This window comes from Acomys russatus, chromosome 25, assembly GCF_903995435.1.
Source record: "Acomys russatus chromosome 25, mAcoRus1.1, whole genome shotgun sequence".
NCBI classification, from domain to species: domain Eukaryota; kingdom Metazoa; phylum Chordata; class Mammalia; order Rodentia; family Muridae; genus Acomys; species Acomys russatus.
Genome location: NC_067161.1, coordinates 43,575,423 through 43,601,953, shown reverse-complemented (window position 1 = coordinate 43,601,953; position 26,531 = coordinate 43,575,423). Strand labels below are relative to the sequence as shown.

Below are 26,531 nucleotides of genomic sequence, written 5' to 3'. Positions count from 1 at the left end.
CAAGGCTGGATGACCACGTTAAGCCTGGCACACACTGAAAGACAAGCAATCTTTAGAAGGGATGCTGCAAACACTGTTGTGAGCTCTACGGGGTAGCATGTGGTTTGCCCCCCATATATAACACTCATGATCTAACAAGGTCAGAAGAACACAAAGTCACAAGTCCAATTATCTACCAGACTTGAATCCCAGTTCTGCCCCTCATTTACTAAGTGACCGGACAAGTTAGCTAGCCACCTTGGCCGCTGTCCCTTAATATGGAGCATGAAGACAGTATAAACATCTGCCCCATGAAGATGACATAAACTGACAGAGAAGGAAGCACCCCAAACACTGGCCAGTGCGTGAGAAATGCACGGTGATGTGTTTGCGATGTGTTACGATCCCTGTGCAGCCTTGTTCCGCTCTGAAGAGCCCTGGGCAAACAGTGATGACCATCGCCTGATCAGGCAGGAGGCCATCACTAGAAGACCTGGGGAGAGACTTTGGTGTCTTAGAGTTTCTTCATTCATGCAAGAGCTATGCTGAGAAGCTAGCAGGAAAGATCGCTCAGGACCCTCACAACTTCTAAAGCCCACTGCCGCAGGCGAATATTTCTGCCCAACTTAAGATACCAGCTGCTGCCCAGTTGCGCAGTTAGTGAAGTCTGGGAGGCAGATCCCGGAATCTAGGGAGCAGCCTCCACTGAGGACACAGCTGGCTTCTCAGGCTCCTCTCCCAGGTCCACAATCCGGATGGCGTTTTCTTTCTTAGACAGCCAGAAGGCAGCATAGACCGGCTCCGAGAACTTGCAGTCAAACTTGTGAATCAGAGTCAGGGAGTCATATTCTACCCCGTAAAAGGAGAGGGCGCCTCCTTGGAAGTTTACGTAGATCCCGAGCCTCCGGAAAGGGCCAGCCTTGAGAGGGGTCTCAGTGTCACTGTGCCAGGCTGTGAACTCTTTCCCATTCCAGTGAATGCTCCAGGAAAAGCTGTTTCCAGAAATGCAGCTGTTTCGTGCTTCCCCCTTACGGTCAATGCCTTTGCAGGTCAGGCCAACATAGGTGCCTTCTCCAGAGATCTCCACCTCGAAATAATACCTGTGCAGGTACAGGCTCTGTTGGGACAGCACCTGCCGCCAGTGCAGAAACCTACTGGGGAGGTCTGGGTAGGGGTGTTCCCAGGGCGTGGTGTTGGTGACCTTGCGGTTGTCCTCCTGCAGTCGAAGGTACCTGTGTGCTGTGTCTGGGTCAAATGTGATGTCACATGCATCTGAGGAGACATAGAAAACAGCTTTAAAGCCAGCTGAGCACCACCCCCACCCCCCCTGCTGCAGCCACTGCTGCCCAAGGTGTACATGAGAAAACACCCATTTTTGGTTCTATTTATCCAGCTTGTGTTCCCGAGGACAAGTGGGTAGGTAAAAACCAATAAAGCGAGCACACTCCTTTCCAGAGCTCAAGTTGATTGGCATCTGCTGTAATAGCAGAAGTGAATAAAGAAACTAACTCGTTCACTCATTCATAGACTTCGGGGACTTCCTGTGCGTAGGAATCAGGCACTATGCCATGGATCCAAAGTGAGTTCAGAGATCCGGGTCCTTGGATGCCTACGTTTGATCCACTCACTCATTTGTTAAGCATATGACCCGCATTTAACATGGTAAAGCCTTAGACCCATTGTCAAATGCCTACTTTTCCCAGTCCCAAAGACTGCTCCAGTCACGCACAAAATCATTTCTTTTGCCCCTGTCTCTCCTGCAATACAGACACCAGGAGGTCCTGCAGACTCCAGCCACTCCTTCCAAGATTCTTGGATCAACTGCATCTAAGCCAGAGGCAAATCTTGCCTGGAATAATGTGATAAGCTGTTTGATTACTGTCCACAATAAGAATCATATTTCACAAGACATGTTAAATTATTACCGAAGTGATATTCAAAATATTGAACACATGTTTTTTTTTAACTTGTAAAAAAAATGATGAATTATACTAGGGTATGCTTAACGTTTCATTTTAAGACCAAATGACATTTGTTTGTCTCTGCGCTCCCGACAGGAATCGGGAAAGGATACAGTACGCGGAGGCGGAGACGTTCTGAGCAAGGCCAAGTTGTAACCAGAGCAAGACACAGTTGTGGGCTGCGGGGGCCACATAATAGCCAGAGAGGAAGGTGGGCCAGTGGTTGCTCCCCCAATATCAAGCAGAAGCAGGCGTCAGTGTCATGTCCCAGAAGAACGCCACAAACACGAGCAGTGAAGTCCCTCCAGCTGCAAGCTGGGACTCCATGAATCTGTTGGCTATCATGAGGCACTGTTGCACTTTAAGTTCTAAATTGACCTGTAAGACTTGCTTGTACTCACTATATACAGCATGGTATTTTGTAATATGCGTGCACCATGGGATGACTAACTCAGATTGGTTAATGTGTAACCTCACATGTACTGTGCGCTGTTGTACATGAGTAGTGAGGGTACTTCCTTTTTTTTCCAAGTCTGTCGTTTGTGTTGTATGATAAAGTCTCTTAAAGTTATTCTACCACAAAACACCACTTAGAAATATAGTGCCTTTAAATAGGGGAGGGGAGGGGAGAAGGGAGAAAGGGTGGGACTGGAGGGAGAGGAGGGATGGGGCTGTGACCAGGATGTAAAGTGAACTAAAAAGTAAATAAGTTTTAACCAAAAAAAAAAAGTCAAGCTGTGGCAAGAATGTGAACAATGGGGCTGATCATGAAAATATAAATTTGTATAGCCATTGTGGAAAACAGTACGGAGATTACTCAATGAATTAAAAGCAGAATTGTCTCCAAAAAAAAAAAAGAAAGAAATATAGAGCTTTTATTTGTTGTGTATAAATGTTTGCCTGTATGTATGTCTGTACACATGCATACCTGGTGCTCTCAGAGTCCAGAAGAGGATATTGTGCTTTTATCTGTACTTTGTTTGCCTGCCTGCCTGCCTGCCTGCTTGCTTAGATAATGGGTGTAGAGTCTCACCATGTAACCTAGGCTGGCCTTAAACACTCCATTCTCCTACCTTGGCCTCCAGAGTGCTGGGAATAGAGGCTGTAAATGTTATAGGCGTGTTCTATCAGGTCTTACTAGAAATACAGTGTTTTTGAAAACAGTAACAGCTGGGGCTGGGCGTGGACACACATCTGCAATCACAGCATTTGAGGGCAGGGCAGGGGAGGGGGTAGAGACGAGAGGAACAAGGATTTAAAGCCAGCCTGGGTGGCATACATACTGAGATGGTGTCAAAAACCAAACACAATGCTGCTAGACCATGTCAGTGCAATAGCAATAAGATCTTGTCGAGGCAGACTTAAAAGTGAACCATGCAGTAAGTGACCAGGACTTTTTAAAATGCCAAGGTCATGAAATGTAAAGAAAGAAAGACTGAAGGACTGATGCCAGTTAGAGAAGACTAAGGAAACATGGGTCCTAGTTGGCTTTAATTGTCAGTGTGGCATAGCCTAGAGTCACCTAAGAGCAGACTCAACAAAATCAACCTCAACCAGATGAGTCTGCAGGCAAGTCAGGGGCAGGGAGCTTCTTGATTATTCATTGATACAAGAAGGCCCAGACCACTGTGGGTGGCACCATCCCTAGGCAAAACTAAGTAAGCTACTTAAGCTTAAGACTGCGATTGAACAAGCCAGCGAGCAGCATCCCCTATGGCTTCTGCTTCCAGTTCCTCAAATTCCCGCCCAGACTTTCTCTAGTGATAGACTATGACCCAGAATGTCAGAAGAAGCAAACCCTTTCCTTCTGCAAGTTACTTTCATTCAGAGTGTTTTATCACAGCAACAGAAAGGAAAACTAGAACAAATGGAAACATCTGTGCTCCTGGGATCAACTTTGGGCCAATGTGGTGGTTTAAATGAAAATGGCGCCCACAAGCTCATACACTGGAGTATGTGGTCCCCATGCAGTGAATCTGTTAGGGAAAGAAAGGTTAGAAGATGTGCGCTTGCTGGAGGAAATGTGTCACTGGGGACGGGCTTTGGGGTTTCAAACATCCATGCATTCCTATTCCTAGTCTCTCTCTCTCTCTCTCTCTCTCTCTCTCTCTCTCTCTCTCTCTTTCTCTCTCTCTCTCTCTCTCTCTCTCTCTCTTTCTCTCTCTCTCTCTGTCTCTCTCTCTCTTTCTTTCTCTCTGGCTCAAGGTTGTGTTCTGGAGGTTGGTCTGATGTATTTTGACGCTAATCACTGCTTGCTGTCTTTTAATGTGCCCCAAATATTGCCATGTAACCTTGCCTAAAAAAACATATTCCTATTTGGCCAATAAAAAGCCGACACACCTGGGCAGGCAAATAGGATGGGCGTGGCTAAATTTCATGGGCTTTTGAAAACAGAAGATCCTGGGAGAGGGAAGCCCAATCAGAGAAGGAAGGAGAAGAATCGCCAAAGGGCCCAGAGGAAAAAACTTCAAAGTTCCTCATGGAAAGAGATGGAGAACATTAGCAAGTATTTTGGGATTATGGACTGGAGGTAGCCCAAATAGAAATTACTAGAAGCAGATGGAATGGGATGGAAACTGGGAGTTAATGGAAGATGACTTGGGAGGTAATATCTGCCTTGCCCTAGGTAAAGGCTTATTCTAAAGTACATCAGGAGTCTGTGTTTCTATTGATTGTTATTGGGTTAGAAAATACCACCGTCCTAACTATAGCCTAATAATAAATATTTATTAGGCCATACTTCTAAACTAACCACAACAGTTGTGTCTCATACGTAAACTCTTAGCTGCTGCTTCAGTACCACCATGCCTGCCTGCTGCCATGCTCCCTGCCAGGATAGGCATGGACTCTAACCCTCTGAAACTGTAAGCTCCAAATAACGCTTTCTTTTATATTTTGTAAGTTGCCTTGATTACGGTGTTTAATCACAGCAATACAAAAGTAGCTAAGAACGCCAGGAAAAAAAAATGCTACAATGTTGTTAATAATATTGCAGCAATGCAAATTTCCTGCAAAATGCATCATTGTTATGTGTGATGTCAACATTTTGGAGAAACTGAGTGACAGGTGAGTATGTAGAAATTCTTCATGCAATTTTTGCATTTTTAAAATGTATTTCCAAGAAGAAAAAATTTCAATTAAAAACTTAAAAGTATATCATTCAGAACCAGAGGAGAGGTTATAAGGACCTGAATTCTCTACAAGATGTGGTGGTTCCTGCTTTGGCAAACCACCCTGCTGCTGTTGGCATGTCTGAAAGGGGCTGCCTTTCACAACTTACATTGGAGAAACTCATCCCGGGTTCTGGGCTCAGGTTTTGAGGTCCTATACTTGCGCTGGACAATGGCAGACACTTGAGTTCTGATGTCACATTCCTCTAGAAAAATCAGAGAGCTGGGAATGAGTACCCATCCAGGTGGCTGGGAGAACCCAAGAAACAGGCTGCCTTTCCCCGGGCTTCTCAGGGATCTGTAAGCCTGGGAACCTGGGCGCACTCCATATAGCAGACAAAGCCTGCCAGAGAAGACCGCAGGCTGACACAGACATGAGCATCCTGAAAAGCAAGTCCCAGAAATTCCAATGTAAACGACAGGCTGCAGGCCACAATTATAAAATAAAGTCGAGATAAGAATCATTAGCGGCCTAGGCAAAGAATGGCTTTGGAATGGATCCTTGTCCCTTCCTTCCCAGGTTCCCTCTTTCCTCAATACCATTTCAGAAAGCTGCTCACCTTCCCTGGAAAACTCCTGGAGCTTTTCCTTGTAGCTCTCTAGCAACTGGATCAAGTGCAGAGTTGAGTCTGTGATGACCTTGCGGATGCCCGAGAGTTTATCCTTCAGTCCTATGTACACGCTGGGGAAGGCAGTGTCCTCTGTCTTCTTAAACTTGTAGTACCCCTGCAGGGAGGGCAAGCGGGTCAGGCAGCGTTCCTTGGCATGTACCTTCCTGCGTCTGTGAGGCTGGCTGACGGCAACGCGTGCTTCGTGGAGGAAGTACACATAAAGTGTTTGCTGTGCTTCTAGAGGAAATGGGTGGTCTCAAAAGCAAGTGGGAAAGTGGGTTTCTGAAAGTCAAAAGCTGCATGACTGCAGACAGCTTTAATATACACCTCAGACTGGTAACCACAGAGTAAAAACAAGCTTGCTTCAGGCATTCTGTAAAGTCTTTCTTTTTCCTTAGCTGTGGTGAGAACGGAAGAGCTGGCTGCTCTGCTGCACTCTAAAGGTTCCCCCAGAGAACCCTCAGCCCTTGCCAGCCCAACGCGTACACTTGTTACTCTTGAACCTTGCTTCAGAATTTGACAGTTATTTATACATCAGGAAGTCACACTAAGCTTTCAAAGCCAATGTAGGATCAGGGATGGCTGTTTCCATCATGACACGTTGTCACTACTCAGATGCAGATGAAGCTTCAGATAACAGACTGGCTAGGACCAGAATGAAGTTGGTCACACCAAGGCAGACCGGTAGAAGGGAAGTCCAAGCCAGAGCCCTGCAGAGAAGCACTTTCATATTGTATGTCAGTATGGTGCTGTGCCTGATAAAAGTACTTCAAATAGTGCCAGGCGTGGTGGTGCATGCATTTAATCCCAGCACTCGGGAGGCAGAGGCAGGCGGATCATTGTGAGTTCGAGGCCAGCCTGGTCTACAAAGTGCGTCCAGGACAGCCAAGGCTACACAGAGAAACCCTGTCTCGAAAAACAAAAACAAGAACAACAACGGAAAAAAAAAGGATTTTGAATAGGTGAAGCAAAGTGTAGGTTCTGTCAGTGTGAGTTACAGTGCATGCCAGTCATCTCGGTAGGCTGCAGCAGGAGGAGCCCAAGTTTAAGGCCAGCCTGGGATACATTGGGAGACCCTGTCTAAAGAAAGAAAGAAATGTTGTCACTTTGACCCTTTGACTGAATTATTATTTGTGGAACATAAACTTAGCTTTCGCTAACTACTATAACTAAGTTACATTATAATAAAATGTATTTATGCATATTAAAATTTTTATCTTAAAAATAAAGTTACAGGGGCTAGAAATGTACTTCAATTGGTAAGAATGCTCACTTAACATGCACAAAGCCCTGCATTTGACCCCCAACACGGCATGAACCAGGTATGGTAGCTGTCGCCTATAGTCTCAGCACTTGAGAGGTAGCAGCAGCAGGGTCAGGAGTTTAAGGTCATCCTCAGATACATAGTGAGTTAGAGGCTAGCCTGGGGCATATGGACCTCATCAACAATAATAACAATAATGATAGTTTAAAAAAAGAAGAAAATTATCTTAAACTTCTTAGAAGAGACCTTGTTAGAGTCCCATAGAAAGGGGGCAGGCTCAAATCTTCACGTTTTCTTGTGTTTTGGAATTACAAAGCAAAGCAATGGAGAGAAAGAGACCCTTTGGTATGTTTCTCTTACTCACTGAAAAATTAACTGTGGCTGCCGTTGGGTACTAAGATTACATGCGTGTTTGTTTGTTTTATTGTTTTTCTTTCATACATTGTTGTTTTTCACCAGAAGCATTTAGTTTTCTGTAAATAGAAGGGAATTGTTTAAAAAAAAAAAAAAAGGAAAAAGAAAAAGAAAAAGAAAAAAACAAGAAATAGTACTTGAAATAGTAAAACTGAAGCAAAAGTTGCAGAGTGTTTACTCTGACCCGGCGTTCCGTAAGTGCGGACCTTGATACCCTCAAGAGCTTGGGTGACTTCTTTAAAAGCTGCACAGCACCATCTAGAGACAGGTCTAGGACCATGTGTAACGTTATCCTGCAAGATGGCCTGTTCTTCAGACCTAGCGCTAACTGGTGCATGCCTCTTGTGCACAGTGATACACTGTGAGATGGAAAGTTCCAGTCCCTTTGCTAAGCCTTTCTCAGTTACCCCAGTGGACACAGCCCGGTCTGAAAACCAGCTGGTCTCTCCAGTCTCACACTGCCACACAGACCCTCCACACACCCACCAGAGAGTTTCACAAAACACACCTCTGCACTCTTCACTTCCCCCACCTAAAGTCCTTCACGGCTGCCTGCCTGTCTGGCCCTTGCCAGCCTCCTCTTCCATCACTATAGACGCCACACCCATTCCTTGTCAAAGCTCCCCGGCTCCTTACACTGGGCGTGTTTTCTCGTGCTCCTCTGTCTTTGTACATGGCGTTCTCTATCTGACACATAAAGCATCTTGAACTTGACCCACCTCCGGGATCTTCCTCACTCAGAGCAGGCCTCTTTTTCCCTCCCAGGTTACTGTTTTCTGATGAATCAAGACCCGACTCCCCCTGCTTTTACAGTCTCCCATATAAAAAGACAGTCCCAGGGTGGAGAGATGGCTCAGTGGTTAAGAGCGCCGGCTGCTCTTCCAAAGGTCCTGAGTTCAATTCCCAGCATCCACATGGTGACTCACAACCATCTATAGTGTGATCTGATGCCCCCTTCTGGCTTGCAGGTGTACATGCAGGCAGAGCACTGTATACATAATAATAAGTCTTAAAAAAAAAAAAAGACAGTCCCATTCACAGGTGTGTGTCGGGTCAGATGCATCAAGGGTCCTCACTTCCCCCCAGCCTCTGTACCTCCAGGAAGAGCACAGTGTTGCTGATGGCGGCCACCTTCTCCAGCTCCTGTTTGCTCTTCTCCATCTCGATGCTCCTGTGCTCCAGGTGGGTCTTGATGCCATTGACCTGACTCAGTGCAGCCTGCTCTTTCTCCTCTATGAAGACCATCACGTCAGCCTGGGCCTTCCTCATGGCTGCGAGGAGCTCCCCAAATTTCTCTTCGGCCACCACCTTCACCTCTGACACCGACACCTGTCGGGAATGGCACGGGAGGCGCCAAGACGCAGTTAACAACAGTGGCTTCCAGCTTGGTCAGATCTCGGCATTCATAACTGAGAAGCCGAGAAGCCCAGAGACTAAGGGACACCAGACTGTAAAAAGGCAGTTTTGTTCTTGTGGGAATTCTGGGTTCCTGGGAAACTAGATGCACTCTTCTCAGTATATACCGATCCCATGGTTCTCAGCCTCCCTAATGCTGTGACCCTTCGACACAGCTCTTCATCTTGTGGTGATCCCCCTCCCCCAAGCATAAAATTATTTTCCTTGCTACTTCATGACTATATTTTTGCCACTCTTATAAACCATAATGTAAATATCTGAGTTTTCTGATGGTCTTAGGTGACCCCTATGAAAGGGCCATTTGACCCACAAAGGGGTGGTGACCCACAGGTTGAGAACCACTATAATGATTGTCACAATGTCAGTACTAGTATCTGGTATGTTTGATCAATATGTCTTAAGAGATAGAGAAATGACTGGGCTGTTTGGTGTTCTCAGCATTTCGTTCTGCCTTGTTTAAGTGACCGCTGGCTGAGGCAAAAGTGCATCTGAGATTACAGTGTCTCTAGGTTATGGGCAGAGCCTCCTATGACCCCTCCATTTCCTCCCACTGTCCCAGCAAGCAGTCCTCATGAACTCTGGAGAGTGTTGGTGACTGCAGCACCCATGCAGTTGTACATGACTGCCTGCACTTCCTGAGACAGTCTTGGATATAGTTTCCTTTGTCCTAACCCCACTATCCTCAGCCCATAGCCCAGGATCCATTCTCTGCCTGCCTCAGCATCTTTCACACCCCCACCACCCACATATCTGATCTCTCTCTGTCTCTGTCTCTGTCTGTCTCTCTGTCTGTCTCTGTCTCTCTCTCTGTCTCTCTGTCTCTGTCTCTCTCTCTCTGTCTCTCTCTCTGTCTCTGTCTCTCTCTCTGTCTCTGTCTCTCTCTGTCTCTGTCTCTCTGTCTGTCTCTGTCTCTCTCTCTCTCTGTCTCTCTGTCTCTGTCTCTCTTTGTTTCTCTCTCTCTCTCTGGTTCTATTTTCTGTTCTTTCTAATTGAGGGCCAGAGCCCAGCATTGGGCCTCCAAGGGAAGTGAAAGCAGTTGATCTCCTCAGTGAGGCACACAGGCACCCCTCTCTCCAGGGAGGCAGCCACTCAAAATGGGTAACCTGGTAAGGAAAGGGCTGTCCCAGTGTCTGTGGGAGCCAACAGCTTTGGAGAGAGAAGGCAAGAAGGAATGACGGCAGCAAATAGGAGAACCGCTGGTTCAGGCTGGGCCTTGGAGAGCAATGCTGGGAGAACACATAGCCTCCAATCGGCCTTTGATCTATGGCTGACCACACACATACACACACGCGCGTGCACGCGCACACACACCAGAGAGGGTCCTGGGAAGTGTATGGATTGCCCTTTCCATTATCTGTTGGTTCCCTTATGCTGGGGTAGCTGGACAGAGCTAAAAGCAAATATACTGTGGTACCATTAAGAAAGAGGGCAGATTTTCTCCATGTCCCTCCAGCCCAGACCAAGAAAAGCTTTGGGTGTTTGATCACTGCCATGGTTCAGATACGGTGTGTCTGTGCACCAGGTCATTTAGTTTCCAGAGCATCAGGCTTTGCAGTAGAAGGAAATGGAAGAGTCCCAGAGGGCTCTGCCCATACATTCAGAAGACAATGTTTTCCTGGGCCCGAACCCTAGTTAGTTCCCATAAGAGGATTGCAAATAAAAGAATGAGCCTCCCTCTCCTGGCCTCTCTTTGTCTCTCTCTTCCTGCACACATTCTTGCCACAGCAGTGCTAGCTACCATGAGGCCCTCCCTAGAACCCAGCATATACACAGATGGTCATGAGCCTCCAAAGCTGTGAGCTAGACAAATTTATTTACATTTACCCAGAACTCGGCTCAAGTATTTTGTTACAGCAACAGATTGTGGGCTCATCATTGTACACTGCCTCAACATATAGTCGGATTTCTAGCTAAGTGTTAAACCATATTTTCACATTGGAAATATAAAGTGAAAGAGAAGATAAAGGTGTCTACCCTGAAAGATGGATCAGCTTTGCTTATTGCCTTTGCAGGGATGGGGGCAGGGCCTGTAGAGTTGTTGGTGTCTCATCTAAGCTGCACTTGAGTGACTTGTTCCAGCTCCCTGGCTCACTCACCATTCACACCCTCCAGCAGTAAGTGTACATGTGTCATGAGTCATAGAAGTAAGGAGGGACTTCAGGGGTAGGTAGGTGGGTGGGTAGATGAAAGAGTGGGTGGGTGGGTGGATGGATGGGTGGGTAGGTAGGTGGATGAATGGATAGGTGGGTGGGTGGGTGGATGGAAGGGTGGGTGGATGGAAGGGTGGGTGGATGAAAGGGTGGGTGGATGGAAGGGTGGGTGGATGAAAGGGTGGGTGGGTGGATAAAAGGGTGGGTGGGTGGATGGGTGGGTGGATGGGTGGGTGGGTGGGTGGATGGAAGGGTGGGTGGGTGGGTGGATGGAAGGGTGGGTGGGTGGAAGGCTGTGTGGGTGGATGGGTAGGTGGGTGGATGGGTAGGTGGGTGGGTGGATGTATGGGTGGGCATGTAGATAAGTAGATGAATATATAGGTGGGCAGTTGGGTAAAGGATGGATGAATGAATGGTGGACAGACAGATGGATAGAACCATGCATTCGGAGCATACTAGATAATGCTGCCAACTCACTGCCACAGGATAGGTGTCCTGCATTCTCTTTTGAGTGGCAGCTAGCTCTGGGCTTGTCATCAACGAGAGTTATTTGTGGAACTTACTAGTGGGAAATTAACACAAACCAGAAGAAGAGACTAAAACTAAGCATCCCATCATAGCATGGGCCTTACCAAATGCCACCTACTAACTTAGGAACTCTTGATTGTTTTTCCCAGCTTCTAGCAGACTACCCTCCTGGGAGGCAGATTGCTAAGAGTTTGGTGTTAACTGCTTTACATGGTGAATTCTAGGCTACTGTGAGCTAACAAGTGACACTCTGACAAAAAAAAAAAAAATAAAGAGAGTATGCCCCTGGGAGGAGTGGGGGGGGGGGCACAGAAAGAGAGGGAGGAGGGGGGGCGCACATGTAAAATGATGAAAGCTGTTAATCCAAGACTAACCTGGGTCTACTTCATAGTACTAAAAGATAAATCATTAACCAGTTTTTAAAACTTTAATCAATTAAAAAATATTTTTATTATTTTATATGAATGGGTCTTTGCCTGCATTTACGTCTATGAATCACATGCCTGGTGCTCATGGAAGCAAGAAGAGGCCATTAGAGCCCCTGGAACTGGACTTACAGACTGTTGTGAGCCCTGGGACTTGATCTTGCGTCCTCCAAAAAAGCAGCTGGGACTCATGACCACTGCCATTGCTCCAATCTGCTTAAGCCACTTTTATAAGAAATCTTGACAAGGTAAAGACACCTCATAATGTGCCAAGTGTGCCTACTACTCTCACATGCTGAGACCTCTGCGAGGTCTTCACTTCCGTGTCCTCCAGCCCCAACTGGGTCTCACTGATCTTGCAGTGGCAGCTACACACACTGAAGCCAGTGAGGTGACCCGAACCAGTCTTACCAAGACAGACTTGTGGTTGGCTTGGAGCCTGGCGATGGCATTTTCATTCAGCTTCAGCTTCTGCTCCAGGTCCAGCTGCATGCCCCGAAGGTCAGCCTAAGAGAGGAGAGAGAAAGAATGAAGGAGGACTGAGCCCAGTGTACACAAATAGTCCCCCAGGGCAATGTCACTTTCTGTCCTTCACACCCCTGCATTGCTCCCCTGAAAGGAGAGCTCAACCTTTAAGCTGACCTCAGAAGCCAGCCCAGAGGCACAAAGGGCAAGATAGGTGTCGGTGGCCTTCCTGGCACTGAACCCAGCTATGGTGCCCTGAGCATGAACGCTGTCCTGGGATGTCAGTCACATTCCGCCTGTGTCCTGAGAAGTGAATTCAGGGTGAGATAAAAAAGCAGTAGACTACTTTGGTTGGTGGAGGAAATCTCAAGACAGACAAACATTCAGGCTGAGTCATGGTTGCTGCTCACTGCAGCGACTGAGCCAGGTCTGCAGTGAGAGAGCAACCGATGTGTATGAAAAATGCGCAATTTGTCGAGGAAAGCAGCGACGAATTAAAGATGCCGATGGGGATTTTAAATCACCTGTAAAGCAATAAAGAGATTAGCCCTATTAGAAAGAAGTTCAATGCTCTGTGCTCTGTGTGGGGCACAGGGAAAGTATCTTGAGAGCAAGACTTCCCATCAGAAGGTGCAATTTTTGAAGATGTAATATATATTGTAGGCCAGGCATGGTGGCGCACGCCTTTAATCCCAGCACTTGGGAGGCAGAGGCAGGCGGATCACTGTGAGTTCGAGGCCAGCCTGGTCTAAAAAGTGAGTCCAGGACAGCCAAGGCTACACAAGAAACCCTGTCTTGAAAAACCAAATATATATTCACTGCCTGGTGAAGTGTGTGAGAAGATTCGGCCAGCATGGCATACAGAGGCCTCTACAGTGGCCATTCAAGGGGGCTCAGCTACATCTTGAACTGGTAGGGTAGCCTGGCAGTATCACACACATGGTCCTGGTTTTGCAAGCATGTCAAATGCAAAAGTAAGAGGATAGAGGATCATGCATGGTTCGCACTGGGATACCAGAAAGCTAGAGTGGCCAGGAAATGTCTGGCAGTATGATTTTCTACAAGAGGGTATATATATATATATATATATATATATATATATATTCACTTTGGTTTAATTTTCCTTGTTATGCCCCATCCTTCCCTTTTGGAAGGAGGATGTTTACTCTGTGCCTTGTACACAGAACTGTGTAAGTTGTGTTTTGATTGTGCAGAGGTTCATAGTTAAGAGATTGCCTTTAACCCCGGAAGAGACTTTGGACCTTTGAATGGTACAAGGACTGTTAAAGACTATGGGACTTTTGAAGTTAGAGCAATGCGATTTTTTGTTCTGATCCAGCCCATGTGCCTATGGGGGTCAAGGATGGGTGAAATGTTCTGGTTTGGATTTGAGATGTCTCCCGGAGTCCCCAGGTGGGTGCTGGGAATCAAACCTGGGTCCTCTGGAGGAGCAGCAAGTGCTCTGAACTGCTGAGTCATCTATCTAGCATTTGCTCTCTGCTTCTTAACCGCAGACTCAACATGATGAGCTGCCCCAGCCCCTTACCTACCCACCGTGACAGCCTGCACCCTTCCTAAACCGTATAGCTGTAACACTCTGATTTCCTTAAAGTCTTCTTTGTCAGGTATCATGCCAGAACAAGATGCCTACTTCCTCGGGTTATGAGATAATGGACTAAATGAAATTATGTATATTAATAATAACCTACAGAGCCAGGTCCATTATAAATGAACCCTAAGTGTCTATAATTTCATCTCTGATGGCATTTATCAGTCACCACCCTGCTTGCTGCCACAGCTGCTTTCCATTCATACTCCATGTTCGCACCAGGAAGCAGGTTCTGCCCCTCCCCCAAGCCTGCCCTAGCCAAAGCAAGTGCCTGCCTAAGTAGCTTAGGTTTGCCTGCCTTGACCTTTCTTTCACTCCGGTCGCCTGGGCTCAGAGAGCACCTTCATCTGCCAAAAGCAAAACAACAACAACAACAAAAAAAAAACCCACCAATTTGTCAACATAGAGAACCTAAGCCTTTGCAAATTTCAAAGACTCGGCTACTTTCCTGTGTGTCCACAAGGGCATGAGAGAGAGAGAGAGAGAGAGAGAGAGAGAGAGAGAGAGAGAGAGAGAGAGAGAGAGAGAGAGAGAATAAAACTAATAAATAAACAGCTCTCCGTGCTTTTAAGAGCTTCTGTCTGTATTTAAAGCAGAGTGATTAGCCCTCTGAAGACACACAGTAAGTCTCTGGCTGTTTCCCCAGATGAAACCTCAGGGAGTTTCACACCTCCCTCCACTTCCCCAACCGTCTCCACCCTACCCCCACAGTGAGGGACCAGCTGTAGGCAGGACACTGCGACATTGTGGAGGGCAGGCAGGCAACCTTTGCTCACACTCGCGGTCACTGGAGTGGAAGTGAGGGTGCTCAGCTGTGGGGAGTGGGGAGTGGCCTATTTGAGGGCACGCTTGTCATCTTATGCAGTGACCCATTCCAGGACTGGGATAGAAGCGTGAACTGCTTACTGGAAGGAATAGGAAGACACACAGACTCACATGTGGTGCCAAGCCCTAGAGAGAGACCGGGGTGTCCCGCAAGGGGCTTCTCCCCTCTGTCGCCCTCAGACTTCCATAAAAGGAGAAAGGGATGCCTACTCACCAAATGACGAGCTCTGTGAGTCACTATAAGGAAAACACTCCCCAGTACCACAAAAGGCGGGGCCCCACCTTGAAGCTTTGTCTCTCCAGTTCTTCCTGTTCCTAGAGAACGATGGGCTGACCTCAGGGCTTCCTAAGGACAGCAGCAGCCACACACTCATCCCAGGCCACCCTGTCTGAGAGCAGGACAGTGGTACCTGGGAGCACAGACAGCACTGAGTAGGGCAGCATTAAGAAAGGCTGATACTTGGGGTGTGAAGCCCCTTGCTCACGGCTGGGGGACTTTGCCAAGTCCGTTAGTTTCTGCTGCAAGGCAGACTTCGCCTTTAGGAGCACGAGAGTTCGACCCAGACTCTGACTCCATGCCTCAGTGGCTGGGATTAGGGCCTGCTGCGTGCCTTTAAGATCAGCCAAGACTCACATTTCTGGCAATTGGAAAACATGGGATAGTCTGGTGCTTGTGAGTAAACAAGTTATATAAACTGGGAGCAGTGGCACATGCCTGTAATCTCAGCACGTGGGGAGGCAGAGGCAAGTGGATCTCTGTGAGTTCGAGACCAGCCTGGTCTACAAAGCAAGTCCAGAATAGCCAAGGCTACACAAAGCAACCTTGTCTCAAAAAAAAAAACAAAAAACAAAAAACAAAGTCCTATAATTCTGATGCAAAGGCATTTATTTGGGTTTCTGTGAGAAAATATTATCCTGAGTGGTGTCATCCTACCCACTGGCTACCCGCAGACAGACTGGGTGGTCCTGGTTGACAGCTGTCCAGACAAACACAAAACCTTCCAGTTCTCTTCATGAAGACTGTGCAGTTGAGATCCAGCCCACCCTTTTGGGATCAATGCTAAGTTTGAAACTAGTATCCTGGTGCTGGTGGTCCTCACAGGCCTCAGGCAAGACTTAGCTCAACCTTCCATCCTCCAGGAGCACTGCCCTGGTGTCACTTCGAGGCCAGCTCCCACCTGCAAGCACACAGCAGTTGTGTGTTGCACCGGCCCTTTGGAATGCCATGGAATCATAAATATGTGTCATCTCTTCCCGAGCCCAAATTCTCCAAGGGTACAGAGTACAGCCAGCATCCCACTTAACCCATCAGATGCCCACTGAAGAAAACAAACACACACACACACACACACACACACACACACACACACACACACACACACACACACGGCACTCAGGAGAGATGGAGATTTCATTTCCATGGTGGCAGACCTGAGATTTTGACAAGATAAAGGAGTCTTGGGATGCTGAGCCAGAGCTAAGAAGAACACTCAACTCCCTGTGAGGAGCACTCAGCCCCCCATGAGGAGCACTGAGCTCCCAGCGAGGAGCACTCAACTCCCTGTGGGGAGCACTCAGCTCCATGTGAGGAACAGCTGGGCTCTGGAAGCTTAACAGGACTGAACAAATACTTGGTCAGGTGCACCCAGGTCTCAACGCCTAGTTTGTTGTCCATCAGTCTAACAGGTAACCATGGACACTTCAGAGAGGACTCCCAGGACTGTCAGAAATGTCACTCCGCACCCTCCCAACTGACCTCATGTTGACATTTCCTGTACACAGCATGCCTGCATGAGTTACTAGCCCTTAGCTGGCTCCAAAGTGACCTTCAGAAAGCACATGAATACAGGAGATGTGGACTAGCTGAAAGGAACTCTGGGCTTGTGGAACCTTAGATATGTCTAGTAAGTCTTTCAAAACAATCCTGATGGTGCTTGTCTCTTCAAGAGCTGGTCTTGGATGTTCCTTGCAAGAAGTCTTCTGACTCCTAAGACTTGGCAGAGCCACTCAGAGTATGGCTGTTCCTACTGAGTAGCCTTGCTCCCTGGGCCGACAAGAAGACCATGGGATGCAAAGGACACAGCTCTCTGGAGCAAAGCAGAAAGCAGAAGGGTCCATGACACAGGCTGTAGCACTGTACCTCCCCACAGCCCCTCAGCCAGCATGCCTCATTCTGTGTTGCCCAGCTCTCTCCTACAATGTCTACATCTGGGGCTCTGTACGTGCTCCACACCTGGGACTCTGTACATACTCCACACTGCTCTTTCACATCTGGGGCTCCACACGTGCTCCACACTGCTCCTCCACACCTGGGATCCCATACATGCTCCCCACTGCTCCTCCTACCTAAAGTGTTATCGCCCAAGTCTCCGTGGTACACGAGGTGGCCTATACCTCAGTTTATCTTCCATCTGTGTTGGCACAGGAACAGAGCATTTCTGAAGGAACCAAACGTAGATGTAGATGTTCTTGCTGATCAGAGGAGGGGGATGCAGGATCTAGAATTGGGGTGGAGAACTTCCTCCCTACTCTGTGGCATTGTTTAATAGAGGTCTTGTTGTTTTGTTTTTTAACATCATCCTGCATAGGCTTTCTAATTAGAAAAATAGTAAAATTCAAATATTATATTCAAAAAGAATAGTAACATACGAGGCCCAAATGTCTCTAATGTAGGTACACCAGATTTGTGTGTGTGTGTGTGTGTGTGTGTGTGTGTGTGTGTGTGTGTGTTTTAATGATTGTTTTGTTGTTTTTTAGGTCTGAGGAGGTAGCTCCATCAGTAAAGCACTTGCTGTGCACACGTGAGGTCCTGAATACAATACCCAGAGCTCACATTTTAAAAAGCCAGGGCTGCTGAAGGAATGGCGCAGCCATTAAGAGCTCCGGCCACTCTCCAGAAGACCCAGATTCAGTTCCCAGCACCCACAGGGTAGCTCACCACAGTCTGTACTTCTGGTACCTGGCATTGCAAGTGGTGCACAAACATATATGCAGATAAAATATCCATATACATAAAATAAAAATAAATAAATATTTCTTAAGCTGGGGGCTGAAGAGATGGTTCAGCCATTAAGAACACTCGCTGCCCTTGCAGAGGGCCTGGGTTTGGTTCTTGGCACCCACGTGACAGCTCACAACTGTCTATAACTCCAGTTCCAGGGCAACTGACACCTCTTCTAAGGCTTCCACGAGTCCCAGGCACACAGGTGGCCCCCATTCATACATGTAGGCAAAATGTATACATACAATAAAGCTAAAAAGTGTTCAGATTACAAAACATTTAGGCTCAGTGTTATTTGCTAATAGCCAGTGCTGGGCAGGCAGAGGCAGAGGGATCCCTGGGTCTTGCTGGCTGGTCAGCCTAGCCTGCTTGGTTAACTTCAGTCCAAATAAGAAGCCCTGTCAAATAGGTGGCACTAACTACATTTAGCTGAGAGAAGACATATTGGGTGGATATGGAGGGGTTGGAGGAGAAAGTGGGGTACATATCGTTGTGTACCTATAGAACATTCTTGAAGATAAAGTCTTTTTTCTTTAATTTGTTAACTCCTGAAGAGAATACCTGAGGTTAGCCTCTGCATACTCACATACGTGCACCCTCATGCACACAGACATACACCTGCATTTAAAATAAACAAATATTAATATCACAGCATTGTGATTTGAGGGCCTTCCTACAGTTTTCTCCAATAAGATGGCCTTCCAGAAGCTTCTGTGCCTCACTCATCAACTGCGTGAACTTGAGCCAGTACCACAGAGTCAGCTGAGTCCTCAGCTAAAGGTTACTGGCACATCAGATGGCAAACCCCACTTAAAGTATTTTCAAGTGGCAATACCCAGCAAGAGCTATTTCTCCCATGGGGTGGGGCCCTTTCCTTTGATGTAGCTGCTGCTTTCTGTACTTTCCTTATAGGACATCCCTTGATACTGGAAACAGTTGACAAGTGGCTTCCCAGGCTGGAAATGGTGACTCATCAACATCTGGAATGCAGAACTTTGCAGAACAGCACCCACCAGGACTAGAGAAACACAACCTCTGGCTATAGGCACAGAAGAAGCGCCCTGGTCAGGAAAGCTCCTACCCCCAATACCTCTTTCCTTTACTGCCCAGAAACACATACCACAAAAAGACGGTGGCTCTGCCAACCATGGGCAGCATGAAGGGGGAACTGCCATGAGCAAGCATGAACCAGGACCTGAGGGACAAGAGCCAACCTTACTTCCTGCTGGGAACGTAGGAGGCAGAGTCCAGCCCCAAAGTCTCACCTAGGCTCCTGGCTTTAGGGCACAGGTCAGCGGTGTTCCAGAAACAGACTCTTTATCTGCTGGAGGTAAAAATTCAGACTTTGAGCACGGCGGCGCTCAGGAAAGGAACTTTTATTTTCTAGTAGTTAAGTTGTCCATGGCATTAGCCTTGGGGTGCATTTCGAATTCTGTCATCTTGGTGGGTTCTAACTCTAATGCAGTGCTTTGTGCTGGCTTCTTTTGCGGGGGGGCGGTGGGCAGGGGGGAAAGGAAAAGAAAAACAGAGCCTGGGGTTTGTTCTTTTCTCTCGGACTTCTGCCAAGGTTTGTCTCCTGGCTTGATACCGAATATGCTTCATGGATCCTGCCAGGGGGGAAATACCATCCTCCTGAGGCTCAACTTCTACAGCCCACACCCAAAACACACATTACCAAACACCAACTAGAAACAAGAGGAAATTCCCACGCAGGGGCAGAGACAATAGAGACTGCACAGCATCAGGAACACAGAGATGGAGACAGTGACCCACTTTTGTTCCCAAAGCCAATGGCTATAGATATTTTCTTACACTGGACCAACACCCAGACACTACGCCTAAAGTTCTTGTCCGTAAACTCAGAAACCAAAGTGAAATCAACAGAGCCACCAACGGCAAAAAGCCTGTCTGTCCTCTCCCCGGGGACACCATCTCCCACTGGCCCCTCCCAGGTGGACAGACCCTACCACTCACCTCTTTGTTCCTGCGGGCTGCATCCAAGGAGACAATATTGTGGCCCCTGTGCTCACCCTTAGCACATTCCTGGCAGATGCACTGCTCGTGTGTGTTGCAGAAGGCGTCCAGAGGGCTTTGGTGGGCAGGGCAGGTGCGCAGATCCTGGTCCTTTGCGGGCTCAGTCAGCTGGTGGCTGTGCAGTTTGCTGTTCTCCTGGTGTGGCCGCAGGTGCTCCTCACAGTAATTCACCATGCAGGTCAGACAAGACTTCACGGCTCTTACTCTGCTGGCCCCAAGACAGAAGTCGCACAGGATCTCCTCTTCGCCTTCATCACCGGGAGCATCGAGCTTTGCGGGATCAGGACCCTGCCCCTGGATTTCCTCCCCTGCCTTCCCGAGAGAGTCCACATCCTCTTCTTCTACTGGGAGAGCTGAGCCAGGGTCTGGACCGAGAGGGGCCAAGGGGTGAACAGTGACCCCGGTCAGTGGGCCTGGAGCAATCAGATCCAATTCAGCCATCTGGAGGCTCTGCGGACTAACGCGTCCTTCCAAGGCCCCTTGGCTCAGACCTGTGTAACCCAAGTCAGACCACGCCTAGCCGATTGCAGCCGCCCAGAGACATTAACTGTTTCCTCCCTCCGGAGGAAGCTCAGTTAGTCACTCAGACAGGACGGGACTCCTCCGGATTGGCCAGCAGCCAGCCACCGTGACAAGGCTACTAATCAGGCTCAGAACTGCCGCTTGGTTCTGAAGGCTCTTCCCTAGCTCAGACCTCTTCCCACTCCTAGCCCAGCCCGGAAACTTCTATTCTTACAGGACTCCTTAGTCTCCCACAGGCTCTTCTACCGGAGACCACGGAGACCACGTGTGCCTGTGGCTCTGGAAAAGAGCAAGAGATTCCTGAGTTCTATTGTAAGCCTCTGCGGCTTTGAGCGTTCCCAAGAGCCATATTTTGCTTCAGATGTTTTAAAGGGATCCAAAAATGCGATAGGGCATTTTGACAATGGGGCAGCCATTTACCCTAAATGAGCCAGCAGCTTGGTCCCCAACCACAAAATAAATAAATAATAAATAAAGAGATAGATACATAGATGGATAGATAGATAGATAGATCAAACCTATATATAAAGAAATAAAATCATCCGGCTTCATCTGCTTTTTTGGGTTTTAGGGGGCTGGTTTTTTGTTTTGTCTTTTTGTTTGTTTGGTTGGTTTTGGTTTTTAGTTGCTCAACACAGGGTTTCTCTGTGTAATAGAGCCCTGGCTGTCCTGAACTCTCTCTCTGTTGACCAGGTTGGCCTTGAATTCAGAGGTCCACCTGCCTCTGCCTCCCAAGTGCTGAGATCAAAGCTGTGCACCACCACACCCAGCTGTTTCACTTGCTTTTAATAGTAACTCGCTTTTACCTGACTTCTTTTTTATTTTGGGTTTTAGTTTTGTTTTGTTTGGGGTGTGTGTGTGTGTGTGTGTGTGTGTGTGTGTGTGTGTGTGTGTAAGGCAGAGCTTGAAGCCCCAAGACTTCCTCATTTGCTCTTCACCTCCTTTTTTGAGACGGGATCTCTCAATGAACCTAGCCGTTCGTAGGTGATCTAGAGCAGCCGGCCAGCAAGTCGCAGGGATGTTCTTGTCTCTGGCCCCAGTGTTGGGGTTACAGATGTGCTAGCACCATTGCGTGGGTGCTGGTGATCGGGTCCTCACACATGCCTAGCAAGCACTTTACCCACTGGACCATCGTCCCCCACGTCTAGCTGACTTTTAAAAATGACTCCTTTGAATGCCACATGGCAGGGCAGGTTCCTGGTCTCCCACTCTCTGCCATAAACACCTCTAACGTGTGGGTCCTGGTGATAATGGTTGCCTGGATCACATCTCCAAAACTCGATGGCCTTTTTGTTGTTCTGAACAGGTGACCAGTAGGTGACCTTCTGGCATCAGAGGACCAAAATGTCTGCCCTCCAAACATTGACAAGTCCTGGACATGCATGCCATGAGGAGCCTTAAAGAGCCCCCCTCCCCCCACCCTGCTTCCATATCTCATAAACATCACCAGATCCTATCTTCCAGGAATTGGGCCTAATTGTGCTTCTCCCCTTCTGTGCTCAGCTCAGCTGCCTCCTCATATAATTTTTCTCTTTTGAGAAACTCGTGGTCTCCGTGTTTGCTGTCCTGTGCAGCAGCCTGGTTCTGTAACCACAGGACACGGTATATGGTTCTAAGCCTTATCTTCTAGCATTGACTTCTAGTGCCTTTCAGAAGCTGACTGGGAGTACGGGAGGGAAAAGAGTCAGGTAGACAAGGGAAGGCATTGTCTCCTTCCACAGGCAGCTCCACCAAGCCTTCCCAGGTCACAGATCCTACTCTGTGATTTCCAGGGAGGGACAATTGCTAACGGAGCCCTACCTCCAGCTAATAAAAGTGTCTTAGACAGGGCGTCTCATTTTCTCAGGCCATCACCACAAAGTGCCACAGGCTGTCTGACTTTGATGACAGAAGTCAACTTCCATACAGTTCTACAAGTGTGAGGTAAATGCACAGAGATGGCCATATTCTGAGATAGCCATCTCCTGGGGCCTCACTCTCGGCTTGTGGTGCCCTCCCTGTTCCTCACACCATCTTCCTTATGCACGTCTGTGTCCTGATTGCCTATTTTAGAGAAACATCAATCAGGCTGGATTCTGCCTTCATTACAATGTAGCTTATATTAGTCTATTTTTGTTGCTATTTGAAAAAAAAAAAAAAACAAGGCTGAGCACTTTAAAGAAAAAGGGGTTGTTTAATTCACTTTTTGTAGGCTGAAACCCAAAATCAGGCAATCCCATTTGTTTTGGGTTCTGGTCAAAGTTCCCTTGACTGTATTACCACATAGCCAAGGTATATACATAAAAAGCAAAAGGCGTAGTAGTCTTTTTAAATAATAACCCATTAGTCCATTTTTCCCTGGACTAATCAGGATCCCAAGAGAACTATATTAATCCTTCTGAGGGTAGCATCTTCTAAAACCAAACCATGTCCCAGTGAGCGCCAACCTCTCCAAGAGTCTCCTGTCTCCCAGAGCACACATAGAGGGTAACGCGTTCAGCACACAACTATTTAGGGGACACACTCACATCAACCATAGCGCCGCCCCCAGTACTGCTTTCTCCCCTGTCTGTCTTCTGTCAGCTTCCCAGTCACTCCCCAACATGAAGGAAACGTTGAGCCCCCTTTCCACTCCGCCACTGTCGCTGTTCTCAGCTGTTCTCTCTGAATGCTCCCTCTCGCCAACTTTGGGTTACACCTAGGTTTCTATTCATGTTAAACTGTCGCACAGCATACATAACACAAGACACAAATGACAACAACTCGTGCATCTCGGCCATTTTTTAGTGCGTGTTTCAGTGGCACGAAGCTTCATGTATCATCTATCCCCGGGCCATTTCGTCTTACACAGCGGACACACTGCACTCATTAACCAGCAATTCCCAGTTGCCTCTTCCTCCAGGCCGGAACCCACCCGTTCTACAGATTTCGATTCCTATAAACTCGACAGTCTATAGCATGGGCACAGAGTGCCTTTCCCTCACGTGACTCACAGTCACTGTAACCGTTTCCCTGAGGCTTATGAACTGATGACCCTACTCTCTGACCACACCTAACCCCACCTGCGTCACGGGAGAGGTTATTCCTCACATTCATGGGGTGTTAATTGTGTCTGCCTGGCTTCCTCCAACCTCAGACACATAACTGTAACCTCAGAACGCTTGCGTTCTGCCTCTTGTAAAGTGAAGCTCCTCCTCCCTCATCTAATCAAAGCCACTATACTCTCACCTAATTCCTAAGAAAAACTTGTTCCTGGGAAGGTTAGGGCCAGGTGTGGCTTACCATCCTTTCCCAGAATTCCAAGAGGCTTCCATCATCAGGATTGTGACAGTTCACTCTATACACGCAGGCAATAACTGGAAGATGGAAGGTAGGTCAGTAGGAAGGAAGGAAAGCAAGAAAGTAGGAAGGTGGGTAGGTAGGAAGACAGGTTGGAAAAAAGGAAGGAAGGAAGGAAGGAAGGAAGGAAGGAAGGAAATCATGACTTTTTCCTGAGTTAAGCCCTGACAACTGATATACTCTCAGAGTACCACTGTCAGTGGTGGTGAGGATCTGGGTGGGGTTTTTTTTTTTTTTTTTTTTTTTTTACTCAGGAGTGAAATAAAAGCCCACACAGATTACAAACTGTCAAGGAAACTTTTCTCAAAAGCAAGGCAATACTATAGACTAGAAAGGAATAGACTGTCAAGACTGACAGCCAGGGCCGTGTGGGAGAATCCTAAGTCACCAAGTCACTGCTCTAAACGTAACTTACTGCAGTTTTCCTAGCAACACCCCCCAAAACTCCAGAACTAAAATGGTGTCCCCTTCTGCCAAACAGTCCATCATTTTCTGGCTCTCCTGGGAATGAGGAAGATGGACGTTGCCCCTGGCCTAAGGCCTCTAGCCCAGCTTTCCCCTATATCAAGATGGTCCTTGGTTTGCTTTGGCATCTATTGCTAGAAAATCCAGGGAGCAAAGTAAAGAAGAGAACAGAGCGTGGACGGCTTAAAGGACCACTGCTCTCAGAGGACAGCCTGCCAGGAGAACAGAAAGAAGAAGAAGAAGTCCCGCCTCTAACTCAGAGTAGAGCCTGGAGAATGCCAGCAATGGGCAAAGAAGACAGGCTGGTGTCAGCTTCGGCTGCTCTATCAGCCTGTTCCACCAGCCTCGGGAACCGCCCGGGTCATTTCCTCCTTGAGAGGTCAGGACTGCTCTCAGCTTTCCTGTTGTTCCCCAGGCTCACAGAGCCAAGATTAGCAGAACCCTCACTCAGGAGACTCCTGAGGGAGTCTGCAATACTTCTAGAATGAAGAGTGAGAATTTGGTTCCCACCCCTAATACATTCCAGACACAAGAAGGTGGCGTTTAAGTGGCACCCTCTTTAGAGCATTTGAGCAGTGTCTCGTTGACTCTCCGTATCACTCTCCACGGCAGCGCTAAGGATTATGGTATAATAATCTCAGAGTAACAGACCAAAGTAAACTCTCGTTATCGGCCAGGCTTCTGAGTAGAAGAGCAAGACAATCTTCACACACAGAACAAAATAAAACATTAAAATATGTGACAAATATTCTCTCCTGCGTGGGACATAGCATAATTTTCAAAGTGGGTTCAGATGAACGTCCCAAGTCACTGTGGTTGAGACTGCCAGTCTTCTGGAACTTGGGCAGCACCCAGGCCCCAGTCACAGTGCTTTTCTCTCGTGTTACTGTTTGCTGGGGTGCCATGCATTCCAGGAAGCTGCGCTCACCTTCATGAAGGGGAGAATTACCTCAGATCAGCCAGGGTGTGGCCATTAAAGTTCAACGCCTCAGCAGCTCAGGCAGGTCAGTCTTGCTGGACAAGGGCCTACAGGCGGACCTGGTTAGAGGTTCTGGCTTTTGCTTTTGCTGGTAAGGCCTAGGCCTTCGGAGTAGTAAGGAATCTCAGAGAACCATCTCTGTGCTACTCTTCCTCAACAACTGTAATTAGGAAAACTCAGGACAGAGAATAGAGAAGAATTAGTGAGAATAGCAAGGGCAGAGAATAAGAGATAAAAGACAACTTCTAAGAAGGATGAGCGGCAGGGCAGAAAGCCGGAGGGAGTTTAGGGTAGAGGAGGAGGTGAGGAGGGCTAGGATGCCAACATGGACTTTGAAATGTGTGGCAGGTGCTTGTGAATAGGGACCAAGGGAGCCTGGAAGCCAGCGTGGACCCGGATATGCTGAAAGGACCACAGGAATATGTTAACTGGAGAGCCATGGGTCCCTTTTGCCAGAAGTAAGGGAAATGGTTCCTTCCGGCAGGAGGGAGTAGGCCTCACCATTTCCTGAGGAACGCTGGCTTCTGTCTAACCGCCAGAGATCCTCCTGTAGCCCAGGCTGAGCTCATTTCTGGATACTTGGATTGCCTTTTGGAGTTTGATTATTGGAGTTTCCTTTGGCCCTGATGCTGCCAAAGTCACCGAAAGGATGGCCTATGTCTCAGGAGCCACAGATGTTCCATTCTTCCTTCCACATCCCCCGGGACACACATTTGCTCAAAAGTTTCAGGTTTTGCTTTTTTGTTGAAAGCTGGGTGGTCAGAACTCTTTCTGCTCCTCTGTCTTGGGGAGGAATTCCACACATGGCTTTCCTAGGGTGGAGAGCAGCATGCTAAATAGACTTAGGGAGTGCACACAGCACCAAGACACTCAAAAGAAACAGTGGGAGTCCAACTTGACAAGACTACAGCCATCCTACCGGTAACCACCATTTGGCCCACCCAGTGGCCCCAAACCTACAGGTCTATCAAAGTCATTAAGATATTCAGGTGTGTGTGTGTGTGTGTGTGTGTGTGTGTGTGTGTGTGTGTGTGTTACAGCCCACTGATAGGCTGTTTCCTAACTGCTACATTGCCTGTAGCTTACTTTTGTTGACTTAACATAAAACCCCTTGTTCCTTCATACTGGACCTGCTGCTACCTAAGATATTTTTTGCCTTCAGGTCCAGTATGTTGTACTTGGTACAGTCCAAGTCAGTCGATTCACCAGAGATGACCACTCAGACATGACGTACAGCCAATTGAAAGTCTTTACTCCAGTCAGCTAGGACCACACTCAAGTGTTGGGGGACACATATATGTAGCTCAGAGTGTCCAGAATATGTGGTTTTTTTTTTTTTTTTAAAGACAGAAGCCACATCCTGGCATCTCTCTTGGGAGCTGCAGGTGGATGCAG

General features: G+C 47.7%; 1 protein-coding gene across 1 annotated transcript; it reads right to left on the bottom strand.

The window, feature by feature from the left end:
• Positions 1–632: 632 nt before the first annotated feature.
• On the bottom strand, positions 633–20,537 carry Trim16 (tripartite motif containing 16). The gene is made up of 6 exons (XM_051168360.1): positions 19,793–20,537; positions 12,330–12,425; positions 8,495–8,728; positions 5,671–5,836; positions 5,221–5,316; positions 633–1,251 (listed from the first exon to the last, which is right to left on the bottom strand). The coding sequence occupies exons 1-6, from the start codon at positions 20,291–20,293 to the stop codon at positions 668–670; spliced, it is 1,677 nt and encodes a 558-aa protein (XP_051024317.1). The 5' UTR covers positions 20,294–20,537; the 3' UTR covers positions 633–667.
• Between the last annotated feature and the right edge of the window lie 5,994 nt (positions 20,538–26,531).

What these genes read in the sequence shown, in the direction of transcription:
- Trim16 (XM_051168360.1), bottom strand. Translation starts at nt 20,293, where the DNA reads ATGGCTGAATTGGATCTGATTGCTCCAGGCCCACTGACCGGGGTCACT. An exon ending in CAGCCCGCAGGAACAAAGAG is followed by an intron (nt 12,426 to 19,792) that starts GTGAGTGGTAGG and finishes CTCCTCTCTTAG; the next exon opens with GCTGACCTTCGGGGCATGCA. An exon ending in ACACTGTGCTCTTCCTGGAG is followed by an intron (nt 5,837 to 8,494) that starts GTACAGAGGCTG and finishes CCCTCCCTGCAG; the next exon opens with GGGTACTACAAGTTTAAGAA.